This window comes from Mastomys coucha, unplaced genomic scaffold (genome assembly GCF_008632895.1).
Source record: "Mastomys coucha isolate ucsf_1 unplaced genomic scaffold, UCSF_Mcou_1 pScaffold5, whole genome shotgun sequence".
In the NCBI taxonomy this organism is placed as follows: domain Eukaryota; kingdom Metazoa; phylum Chordata; class Mammalia; order Rodentia; family Muridae; genus Mastomys; species Mastomys coucha.
Genome location: NW_022196911.1, coordinates 114,851,848 through 114,862,297, shown reverse-complemented (window position 1 = coordinate 114,862,297; position 10,450 = coordinate 114,851,848). Strand labels below are relative to the sequence as shown.

Here is a 10,450-nt window from a genome sequence, read left to right as displayed (position 1 = left end):
GAGAGAGAGAAAGAGAGAGGGAGGGAGGGAGGGAGGGAGAGAGAGAGAGAGATGCAGGTGGCTGAGGAAGAGGGCTCAGGTGCTGGTGTAGATTGGGGTCAAGCATCATCCCTCTGGACAGTTACATATCCATTTCATCCCACAGTGGACCTACAGCAAGCCCCTGATGATACTCAGGCTGTAGACTGGTGACTGGAATCATGGACACCTGGAGCCTTGAGATCATTGGGATTTTTAAGGAGGTCTAGGCAATCCTGTAGCTTTTCTACAATGTAGCCAGGCCGAGGTCAGAGATGGTATGCTGATAGGATGTTTAGTGGCTACTTAGTTAATGAGAGTACTCCACCAGGGCCTTGGTTTGGTTGCTGGGTCTGCATAAGAACAGAGGAGTGGAGCCTGTGCGTATACCCAGGTGTGGCAGAGAGGAATCCAGCAGATGAAATATTGAAGATACAGGGATGAGAGGTAGTCATAGGATAAGGAAGAAGGTAGATTTCTAGACCAAGCATGGCCAAGATGCTTAGCATGTGAGGAGAGTCTATGATGTAGACCCAGCACCTGTAATCCTAACCTCCTTGGAACCCACTCAGCTGAATGCCCCTCCACCCCAAGTCTAAGGTGGCTGGAATCCATTCAGCCTATGGTCCCAGACTGATTTGTCTCTGCCATTGTTCCTGTGTGCAGGAATGGAGAGGGAGGGAAAGCCTGGGGACTCCCACACAGTGAGCTACTCCCCAATGGGGCTGTGTCTGGTGAGCATGTTAAAGCTTTGGCAGGTTGGGAGAGTACTCTGCCATGCAAATTGAGGGGTAGCTTTTATAAAGGGGGGGTTCTGTATATATCTTGGGGTCAACCCATCCTTGGTCAGCTGCAATGGCTTTTCTGCATAAGTATTGATCAGAGCTTCGTGACACTTACTCCTGGGTATGGAGGACTTGGTGTGACTGTGTGGCTCAGGCACCTATGGGCCTGATGTGGCTATGTGGCTTAGCTGCCCGGGGGCCCAGTGTGGCCCTGACTTAGACTCCTGCTTCTCTTGTGGTTTATTCTTCTAAGCATGTACAATTAGATAGTTGCCTTTGGATTGCTGACTGTCCACAAGTTCTCTGACAGGTGCTCCGGGGAATTTTAAAAGAATGAGTCACCCCCAGCACCTGTCTTGAGGGAAGTGAAGGATGGGTTAAAGCTCCTGGGTGATCTTGTATATGGCCCTGACTGGGCTCTGTTGGATGGAGAGATTATAACAGAGCCCTGGGCGACCCTGTGCTGTAGAGCTTATCAGGTCAGATAAGCCTGGGGGTCAAGGGACCTGGAAACAGAGGCAGAAAGGCCTTGGATGATTAAGGGAGCAAGAAGCCAATGTGGTTGAGACTTAGCTGGGTAGAGCTTCGGGACCTGGGGTACAGTCAGTAGGGCCTAGGGAGGCCTTGTGGGAGCAATTCAGAGGCAGGAGCCCTATGGAGACAATCTAGTGACCATGGGGCAGCGCCAGCACCTGAGCTAGGGCTACCTAAGGACAATGGGGCCTTACAACTAAACACCCACACACTAGAGTAGGCAGGCAGGTGTGTCCTAGCCCGGCCAGCTGGTTAGGCGGGATAGGGCTTTGTGAGTTCTGTTGGGCTGTGGTCCTGGGTGAGGAAGTGCCCAGTCAGCTCTTTAGCAGTCTGTGGAAAATGTAGGGGGAAGGGGGCTGTAGAGAGAACAGGAAATGGGGGAGGAGCCAGTAAGGGCGGGGCGCCTGCATTTACAGTGAAGTGTGGCCAGAGACTGGCTCTGCCCAGAGTGATGGCCAGAGAACAGGGCAGTGACTTTGAGTCCCCGCCTCCAGTCCCATCTGTGAAATGGAGACAGTAACTCACTCATGCCCCTCTTAGGCTGAGGGCAAAGGAGGAAGGACAGAGGCCAACCGACTCAGGAGCAGAGCTGGCTGGTGGCCGCAGCCAGGCCAACAGCTTCTTCTGTGCCCAACGCTGAGTTAGTTGACTTGCCTCTCAGGCCTCATTAACCATCAGCCAGCATTACTGAGGACTGAGGTGCAGGTACCACATAGTAGAGGGAGCAAAGGAGAGAGAGCTTTGATATCTTCTGCCTCCGTGTGGGACCAGGTGACAGCCAGGGTCCTGGGAGGTACCAGCAGCGATTATGGCAGCTGCCTTGAAGCAGCTGGAGGAGGAGCCATACCCTCACTTCCTGCTGCTCTTCAACTTCATTTTCCCTGGCTCCTCCATTTTACATATGATAAAGTCTAAGGCCCAAGGCTGGCAAAACGGCTCTGTAAGAAAGTCCCGTGCCACACAAATCTGGCAACCTGAGTTCAAGCTCCAGGATCCACATGACATCAGAAGGAATAAACTGACTGCAAAGTTGACCTCTGACCTCCAGCAGCCGTCATGCACACACAGTAATAATAATAATAAATAAAAAATTTAAAACCAGCAAAAAACATCTCAAGGTTCAAACTGATAAAGGAGGGCCCTTGTGGCCCTGTGGGTAGGAAGGAGGTCTTTAAGCAAGACAAATGATTCTTGGGTTAGGGCCAGTTTGTACCCACATTAACTTGGTCCCTCGGAAGCAGGCTGAGGTTCCAGGAGTGACGATTGGCACCCTGAAGGAGGGGCAGAGTACTGGGTGGCAGGTGTGTCTGTGAGACTTGCCTGCTTGCCTGCCTGTCAGCAGAGAGATGAATATGAATTCAGTTCCTACCTCGAAGTCCGTTCTTACCATGAAACGTAAACCGTTGTTAGCTGCAGGCCAGATTGATGTCACTGATCCAGAAACAGGCCAGAGCAGGTCAGTTCCACAAACCCAGGTGCAGCCTGGGAACTGAGCATGGTCGCTCTTAATTCTTGCTCAGTACATGGTTTCGACGTGCACACACTGGGGCGTCCGTTTTGGCAATAGAATGGAGACGAGACCCAGGTCAAGAAGCCCAAGAGTGCTGCCACCTGGCCAGGGCCAGCAGGTTATCCTTAAGTGATTGGGCTCTAAGTGGGAGAGCCAGAGATGAGAAGATAAACAGAGCAAGCTGGTGTCCAGAGGTCTTGCACAAGCTATGTCTTTTGCCAAGCAGATTTATTATGAAGTACAGCATCTTAGAATGGGACAGAGTCAGCGGAAAGCTATCATGCAATGAGACAGCTAATCTAAGAGTGTTGCACAAGGAGAACACAGGACGTCAGGGCCGAGCACAAGGTGGCCTTGGAACAGAGAAGCCCAGTCTCAGGGTGGGAAGAATTGGATTCTTAGGATCTGAAGCGCAACTCCTCCAAGGCCCTGGCCACAGGCCCTTACTGGCTCTGCCAGGCATACTCCTGGTTTTAGACTGGGAGTTATATTCCTTCTCCATACAGCAGAGCCTTGGCGAGAAGCCTTGAATCAGCCCAGCCCTCAACAGCCACCACCAAACAAGAGGGTGGGGTTGTGGTAAATTTACTGAGTCTCCTGGCTTTTATTCTTAAATATGTGTGTGCATGCATGTACGTGCATTACAGTCAGAAAACAACTTTCAAGAGGTGTGTCCCTGCACCTTCCACCTTGGGTCCAGTTCTAGGCATTGCTTTGGGACTACTGTATTTTAACTCTGACAAGGGCTCTGTTTATCAGTATTCTTCATTATTGAGGCATGACTCATGCACCATATAGATCGTCCCATAAAATGCTCGATTCATAGGAGCTGCAGAGATGGCTCCGGAGTTAAGAGTACATACTCCTCTTCCAGAGGATCTCAGTTTTATTCACAACACTCATGTCAGGTGACTCACAACTGCCTGTAACTCTAGCTCCAAGGGATCCTATGTCCTCTTCTGGCCTCTGCAGGCACTGCACTCACACGCACATGTATATACAGACATACAATCATGTTTAAAGCATGTAACTTAGTGGTTTTTTAGTGGATCACAAGACCCCCTTCCAAGATGACCTGTCTAGTTTACAGCACCCAGGGCACGGTGACCTCCAGGCAGCCTCAGGTTGTGTCTTTTCCCAGAGGAACCGGTCCTTTCCTGTGTATGCCAGGCATGCTGCACCAGGACATGTGTGCCATCTCGTTGTGTGACATTGCCCCACAGAAGGCAGCTGACATCTCAATATTTTCCTGGCCTCTTTCCATGGTTGGCAAAATTATTCTCATTGCTGGACAGATGGCTCATTGTAAATAAAGTTTTATTGAGATTGGGCATCATCTGTGGCTATATTATGCTACAACAGTGGGGGATGAATGAATATGGCAGAGACTATTTGGACCCTCAGGGCATGACCCCTCAACATTCCTTCCCTTGTAGGAAAGTCTTCTCTATCCCTGGCCTCGGGTGCACAGCTGTAGGTCTCTGGCTCATGTTTGGTATGGTAGCTTTCATCTGGTTACCTGCTCTGTAATTTCAAGAAGCAAGCAGGATGACTTGAGGAAGGATTCCTGTGGGACATTCTCCAGCTGACCCTGAAGCTACAGTCAGTCCCCTCCAAACTACCCTGAGCTCCTAGGAGAGAACTGGGTGCTTCATGGCCAGAGCATAGTTCTTCGTGCAGATTCTCCTGTGGCTATCGAGCCCGGAGGTCTTGTCAGTGTGTCTTCGGGGTCAGCATGTGGTTTGGACATTTTGTCCCTTTCCAGTCTGTGGCTGCAAGTGGCTCTGGCTTTCCTGGCACCCTGCTGGAGTTCACCTTCTGGAGACACAGCAGAGCCTGCTGTGGCAGCCTCAGCCTTTCCCAGACACCTCTGCTTATGACAGAGACCTGGTTAGGACACTGGCCAGCTGGCTTTTAGCCAAGGAAGGGGGAGAGCTGTCTGGAGAGGAGCTTCGCCTTCAGAGCCTGGTGGGCTGACTGAGACCCTACCCTGTGCCTTTCCAGCTGTCTCCTCTTCTCTAGCAACAGGCTCTATAGTGTAGCAGAGCTGTCGATGAGTGAAGTTCTCGTCACAGGATAAGATGTCCTGAGAAGCTGCACAGGTGACAGACCCACTGTCTCCTTCTGGAATATGAACTCTTGGAAAACCTGTGACCTATGCCCAGGGACAATGGCCCAGGGTGCCAGGAAAGGTACCCCCCCATCATACTGTGATACTGTGGATAGAAAGGGGGCACTCTTTCCTTCAGGGCCATGTGAAGTCAGCTCAGCTTCTCTCTCTCGGGAGACAGATTGGGAAGGTGGGAAGGTCTGTGACTCGCCCAAGGTCACCAGTACAGTGGTAGTGTCAGGAGTCCCTGGAGACTCAAACAGGAGTAGGCTCCCTGGTTTTGGAGGGTGCTTGCTCCTTGGGGCAGGAGGCTGGGCATCCCTGTGGAGGCTTGGTGACAAAGATGTTATGTGTGTCTCAACGTATGCCTTCTGGAGTCTCCCATGGGCATGCAGACAGAAGCAATCAGGATTATAAAAATAAATCTGTATCTAGGAATTTTTTTTTTCTGAGAGAATTGGTAACAGACATCAGTAAGCATTTGGTCACACATTTATTCAGTCTTACTTTACTCTGGGGGGAGGCTAGAAGTAGCTGCAGATAGTGCCTGAGGTCATAAGTGTCTGCAGGTACGAGGTCATTTGTTCACTCCTGTGGTGCTGGGATGAACTTAGGGCCTCCTGCACTGTAGCACTCCAACACTGAACGTCCCTCCCCCAGCCTGGCTTGGATTTTTCCAAATTAAAATGTAAAAATGAGGACATATGAGGGAATCAGACACCTGTTTGCAAGTGCATTCTTTTTTTTTTTTTCATCTTTCCTAAAATGGACCTAAGTTATACATGTATTTTTTTAAAGTTAGGATTGTCTAATCACCAGTCTAGTCCCCTGTAGACTTGGTTGGTCTCAGCCAGGGAGGCCTGTGTCACCCAGTACAGTTGTTTGGGTGTTTGTTGGTTTTGCTTTGTTGTTGTTGGAGACAGGATCTCATGTAGCCCAGGCTGGCCTGGATTGTCCAGCCTTCATCTCCTAAGTGTTGGGATTATAGGCATGTACTACCACACCTAGTGTGGCAATGTGGATGATTTTTATATATGTGCGTGTTTATGTGGGTGCACATGTGTGTGCCAATGTGCATATATATAGAAGCCAGCAATTAATCTATAGTATCATGCCCTAGGAGTCCTACACCTTGTTTTTTGAGACATTGTCTCTCACTGGGTTGAATGTTATGGAATAAGCTAGCTAGCTGGCCATTGAGTCCCCTGGGATCAATGACTGTAACCCCAGTCTTCCTCTACCCAGTGCTGGGGTTACAAGAGCTCTCCACTATTCTCCGTCTCTGTCTCTGTCTCTCTCTGTCTCTGTGTCTGTGTCTCTGTCTGTGTGTCTGTGTCTCTGTCTCTCTCTGTTTCTCTGTTTCTCTCTCTGCCTGTCTCTGTCTCTGTCTCTGTCTGTCTGTCTGTCTGTCTGTCTGTCTCTCTCTCTCTCTCTCTCTCTCTCTCTCTCTCTCTCTCTCTCTCTGTGTGTGTGTGTGTGTGTGTGTGTGTGTGTGTGTGTGTGTGTGTATGTAAGACCTGGGGGCTCATTGGTTAGGTGGGGCTGGCTGTCCAGTGACCCCCATGGGATTCACTTCTTTCTAAACCTCCTCAGCACAGGGATTACAAGCGTGTACCCCCAACCCACCCCAGTTTGATGCTAGAGATCAAACTTAGGTCTTCACGCCAACCCAGCAAGCCCTTTCTCAAACTTAGCCAGCATCTTCCCAGCTTGCTGGTTGAGTTAATACAGAGCTTGGGACTCAGGGAACAACCAGGGAGGTGTCAGGAGAGCCAAGTAGGCCAGGGCCAGGTGTGACAACATCACCTTCAGTAATGGAAACTCAGAGCCTGCTGGGGCAGGCTGAAAGAGCCGCCTGTCAAAAGTGCCAGCATACTCTAGAAACCTCTCTCCAGGAACTTTTCTCTTGCTGAAGGGTTGATGTAAGACCAGGAAGAAAGAGAAAAAGAAAGATCAACCCCAGGGCTCTGTGAGTCCTCCAGAGAAACAGAATCAACAGAAAGAAGACCCAGACTCTCCCACAGGCTGAAAGAGCCTAAGCCCCCATCTACAGACCTGAAAGCAGGTGTGGGTGGGGGTGGATAGTGTCCGGAGAGCAAAGGACAGGGGATCAGGAGCCCTGATGGCTGCTGGAGACAACAGATCTATGTCCACGCCAGAGCAGAGGAAGGATATTCACATCTTCTAGATGCTCCGGCTTAGACACCATAGCCCAAGAAGTGTGATTCAAAGTTAATCCATGCAGAGCCAGCTCCAAATTAACCAACTCACTGGGTGTCCCTTAGTTCATTAACTAGCTGGCTATTCCTCGGTCCTGTCAAGCTGATGTAGAAAACAAACCATCACAAGAGTGAGAAAGGGGACTAGAAAAACAGAGGGGTTGTTAGTGGAGAAAATCCCTCCTGTGGGGATAACTCATATGCTGGCCCAAGTCAGTGGGCAGCGGCCTTCCAGAGGGCTCATTCCATCCAGCCAAAGCCTTTGGTTCCAGGCTCAGCTCTCCTCATCCTGCATTCTCCACAGCTCAGCCTGCCCTGCCCTTCACTTTTCCTCGATAGGAGAAACCTTAGAAGCTCTGACTCTTTACAAAGCCACCTTCCCCAAAGTAAGCCCTCAGGGGTCTTAATTTTTGGAGGGTGCTTTGAGGTCTAAGTAGGTTCATGAGTGGAAGAGGGGATAAGATTCTTTCTTCTTCTGCCTCAGTCAGATTCTCAGAGCTGTTAGGAAGTAGCCCGTACCCTCTGCCCGAGTCCAGCCAGCCGCTGTCTCTGCAGGAGAAGGGATGGGAAGCACCTGTCCTTGAGACCTTTAAATATGTCCTCTTAATGTTCTGACAGCTGGGGCGGGAGAGCACCGCCTGAGGAGGCCATGATGCTGCCAGGCTGAGGGGGGGGAAGGACTGCCCTCCAAGGCCGTGGCTGTGAGCTTGAGGGCTCACATTACCTGACCTCATCAACACCTCTTCAAACAGGCACCTTCAAAAAGCTCACCATCCCTGCCACTTGAGACAAATCTCTGATTGTTTTTCTCACCTGGAAGCTTGTCCTCTGGTTGGCCTGTCTCTGGATCTGACCTCACCCCTGAGGTGATGTCACAGCACCACAGCTCTGCTGTTCCCATGGCAACGGCTTCCCTTGCTTAACCAGCCAGGGCAGACCCAGGGCTGCTGGCAGAGGTCGGGAGTGGCGATTCCACCTAACCTGGGTCAGTGACCTCTGAAACCCCACGTGGACCACCTTAGGACAAGATTGCGGTGTCTGCCCCTTCTCCTTTGGGAGGGGGGTTCTTTTTGTGTCTGGCTGTTGAGGGAGACCGTGTGACCAAGGCCACGTGACCTGATGCAGATTTAAAAGTCCGTCTTACCAGCAAGAATAGGTGCTGACAGTGGGGGATAGGGGTGGGAAGATGAACTCCTTTGAGGAGTGGGAGGTGTGATGGCAGTAAGAATGGCAGCTGGGTGCCCCTGAGTTGGCTAGGGACTTGGATTGGAAAGCAGGTGGTGAACACCACCCCTATATTTAGTAAGGCCCCCCTGGATTAGCCACAAGTACCCCTCTTGGTTAGTGGATGACCAGATTTTGAGGTCAGAGGGCAGCTCGCCATAAGATCTGTCTGTGGGGGTCTGGCCGCCCTGCTGCCTTAGCCTGGTAGAGCCCACCCTGTCCTGGTAGAGCTTGGGGAGATGGTCATATGTCAGCATGTAGCCCCACCCCCAGGATCTGGGTGAAACCAGCTGTGAGCTGGGCTGGACGCATACTTTACCACACCTTCCCCAGAGAGTTTCTGACACCACTGCTTCACCAAAATCCGGCCCAGCACCTTTAGGAACAATCCCTCTCTGGATCTTAGCTGAGGGAGGAGGGGCCAGAAACAGGGTATGAGGCAGCGTGTGTAGTAGAGTATAGAGAAATGGGGTTAAAAACATTTCTGATGTTTATTTCACCTGGGCTTGGCTTGGATGCCTCTAGTGATGGGTGTCTCACTGCCTACCCAATGATTTCAAGACAGCTGCGTAGAAAGCGCTTCCTTTCACCCGGCCAACCCTTGCCTCCCTGTAATGTGTCCTCATTGGCCTGCCTCAGTCATCTGGAGAGACATACAGTAAGTACTGCCCTCTCCCCACATAACTGGCTGAGCACCTGGGTGGTCCTCGCAGCGATGGGACTTCACAGATGAGGGACTGAGAGAGCATTGTTCACCACCTTTCTCTGGGCACACAGTGTACCACCTGCACTCCTCCTGGATCCCCCAGCCCTGCAGAGGTCTCTGGCTTTTGTCACTATTCTTCTGAGATCCTTGCTGGCCTCCCTCCTCCTGCCCTGCCCTCTTCTCTCCGTTCTCAGAACCATCTGGGGAGACTCTCTGTCTGTCTGGTTCTCCCTTGCTCTTGTGATACTCAGCCTGCCTGTATTGCTCAAGCCCCTGTACATTTCTCATTATCCGGGATATCCCTAGCCTTCTCCACACTTAAACTGTGCTCTCCCGCCTCAACCCCCTTTAAAGGGTTTCTCTGTGTAGTCCTGGCTGTGCTGGAACTCACTCTGTAGACCAGGCCGGCCTTGAACTCAGAACTCGATGCCTCTGCCTCCCGAGTGCTGAGACTAAAGGTGTGCGCCACCGGGCATGGCTCTCATGCTTTTGATTTGTTGGTTGGGCTTTGTAATACCAGAGGCCCACATCAAGGGTCTTCCTCGTTTGCTTTCTACCATATATATTGAGATAGGGTCTCTCACTGAAACTGGAGCTCACAGACTTGGATACCCTGCCTGTGCCTGTGAGCACCAGGGGTCCCCCAGTCTCTGCCTCCCCTGTAGTGGGGTCACAGGCATGAACTGCTGAGCCCAGGTATTTTCCATGGGCGATCTGCACTCAGGTCCTCTGGCTTACGTGGTAAGAGCTTTGCTGACTGAGCCACCTCCTCAGCCTTGAAATGACTATCTTGTGACCTTGTCACAGACACTTCCCATCCCTTTGACATCACAGACCCCAGTCTGCCCATCAGCTCCCTGGACCTTAACGTTGTCTTTCCCTTCAGTGTTGGCCTGAGATTCCCTCAAGCCAAGTGCTGTTCTCAGAGACAGGCCGTCTCATCTGCTGCTGAGACCCCTCCCTGACTGTGGAGACAGGGCCCAGCAGCCACGTCACCCAAATGCCCCTCTTCCTCTCTGAGCCCAGGAGGTCTGGGCCGTTTGGCAGAGGGTTAGATCCTTCTCTGACTGCAGATAGAAATAACCCTGGTGCTCTGGGTGACCATGTGGCTCCCAGCCACAGACAGGGCTTGGGTCTCCCAAGCCCCCACACTCTGACTGATGGACTCAGTGAGGTTCGGGTGCATTTCCTTTTGTAGTTTGTCCTGTCAGATTTGACCAGGGATACAAGCTGTTGAAAGAATCTTTGTGATCTGGGACTAGTGGCGCAAGGCCCGTAATCCCAGCACTTGGGAGGCAGAGACAGGCAGATTTCTGAGTTCGAGACCAGCCTGGTCTACAGAGT

General features: G+C 51.5%; 2 protein-coding genes across 4 annotated transcripts in view; both read left to right on the top strand.

The window, feature by feature from the left end:
* Nucleotides 1–10,450, top strand: part of Timp2 (TIMP metallopeptidase inhibitor 2) — a 53,191-nt gene that overhangs the window by 6,588 nt on the left and 36,153 nt on the right. The window contains exons 1-2 of one of the 2 annotated variants that reach the window (XM_031350764.1): nucleotides 8,145–8,161; nucleotides 8,966–9,058. The exons of the other annotated variant lie outside the window; for it this stretch is intronic. Coding sequence (XP_031206624.1) covers nucleotide 9,058 — 1 coding nt within the window. The 5' untranslated portion in view covers nucleotides 8,145–8,161; nucleotides 8,966–9,057. Of the gene's footprint in view, nucleotides 1–8,144; nucleotides 8,162–8,965; nucleotides 9,059–10,450 lie in introns of those variants that run through there. 2 annotated transcript variants of the gene reach the window in all.
* Nucleotides 8,111–10,450, top strand: part of Cep295nl (CEP295 N-terminal like) — a 10,447-nt gene continuing 8,107 nt past the window's right edge. The window contains exons 1-2 of one of the 2 annotated variants that reach the window (XM_031350760.1): nucleotides 8,111–8,332; nucleotides 8,962–9,058. The gene's annotated coding sequence lies outside the window, so the exon portion shown is untranslated. The remainder of the gene's footprint in view (nucleotides 8,333–8,961; nucleotides 9,059–10,450) is intronic. The other variant, XM_031350759.1, reaches the window with a different exon arrangement.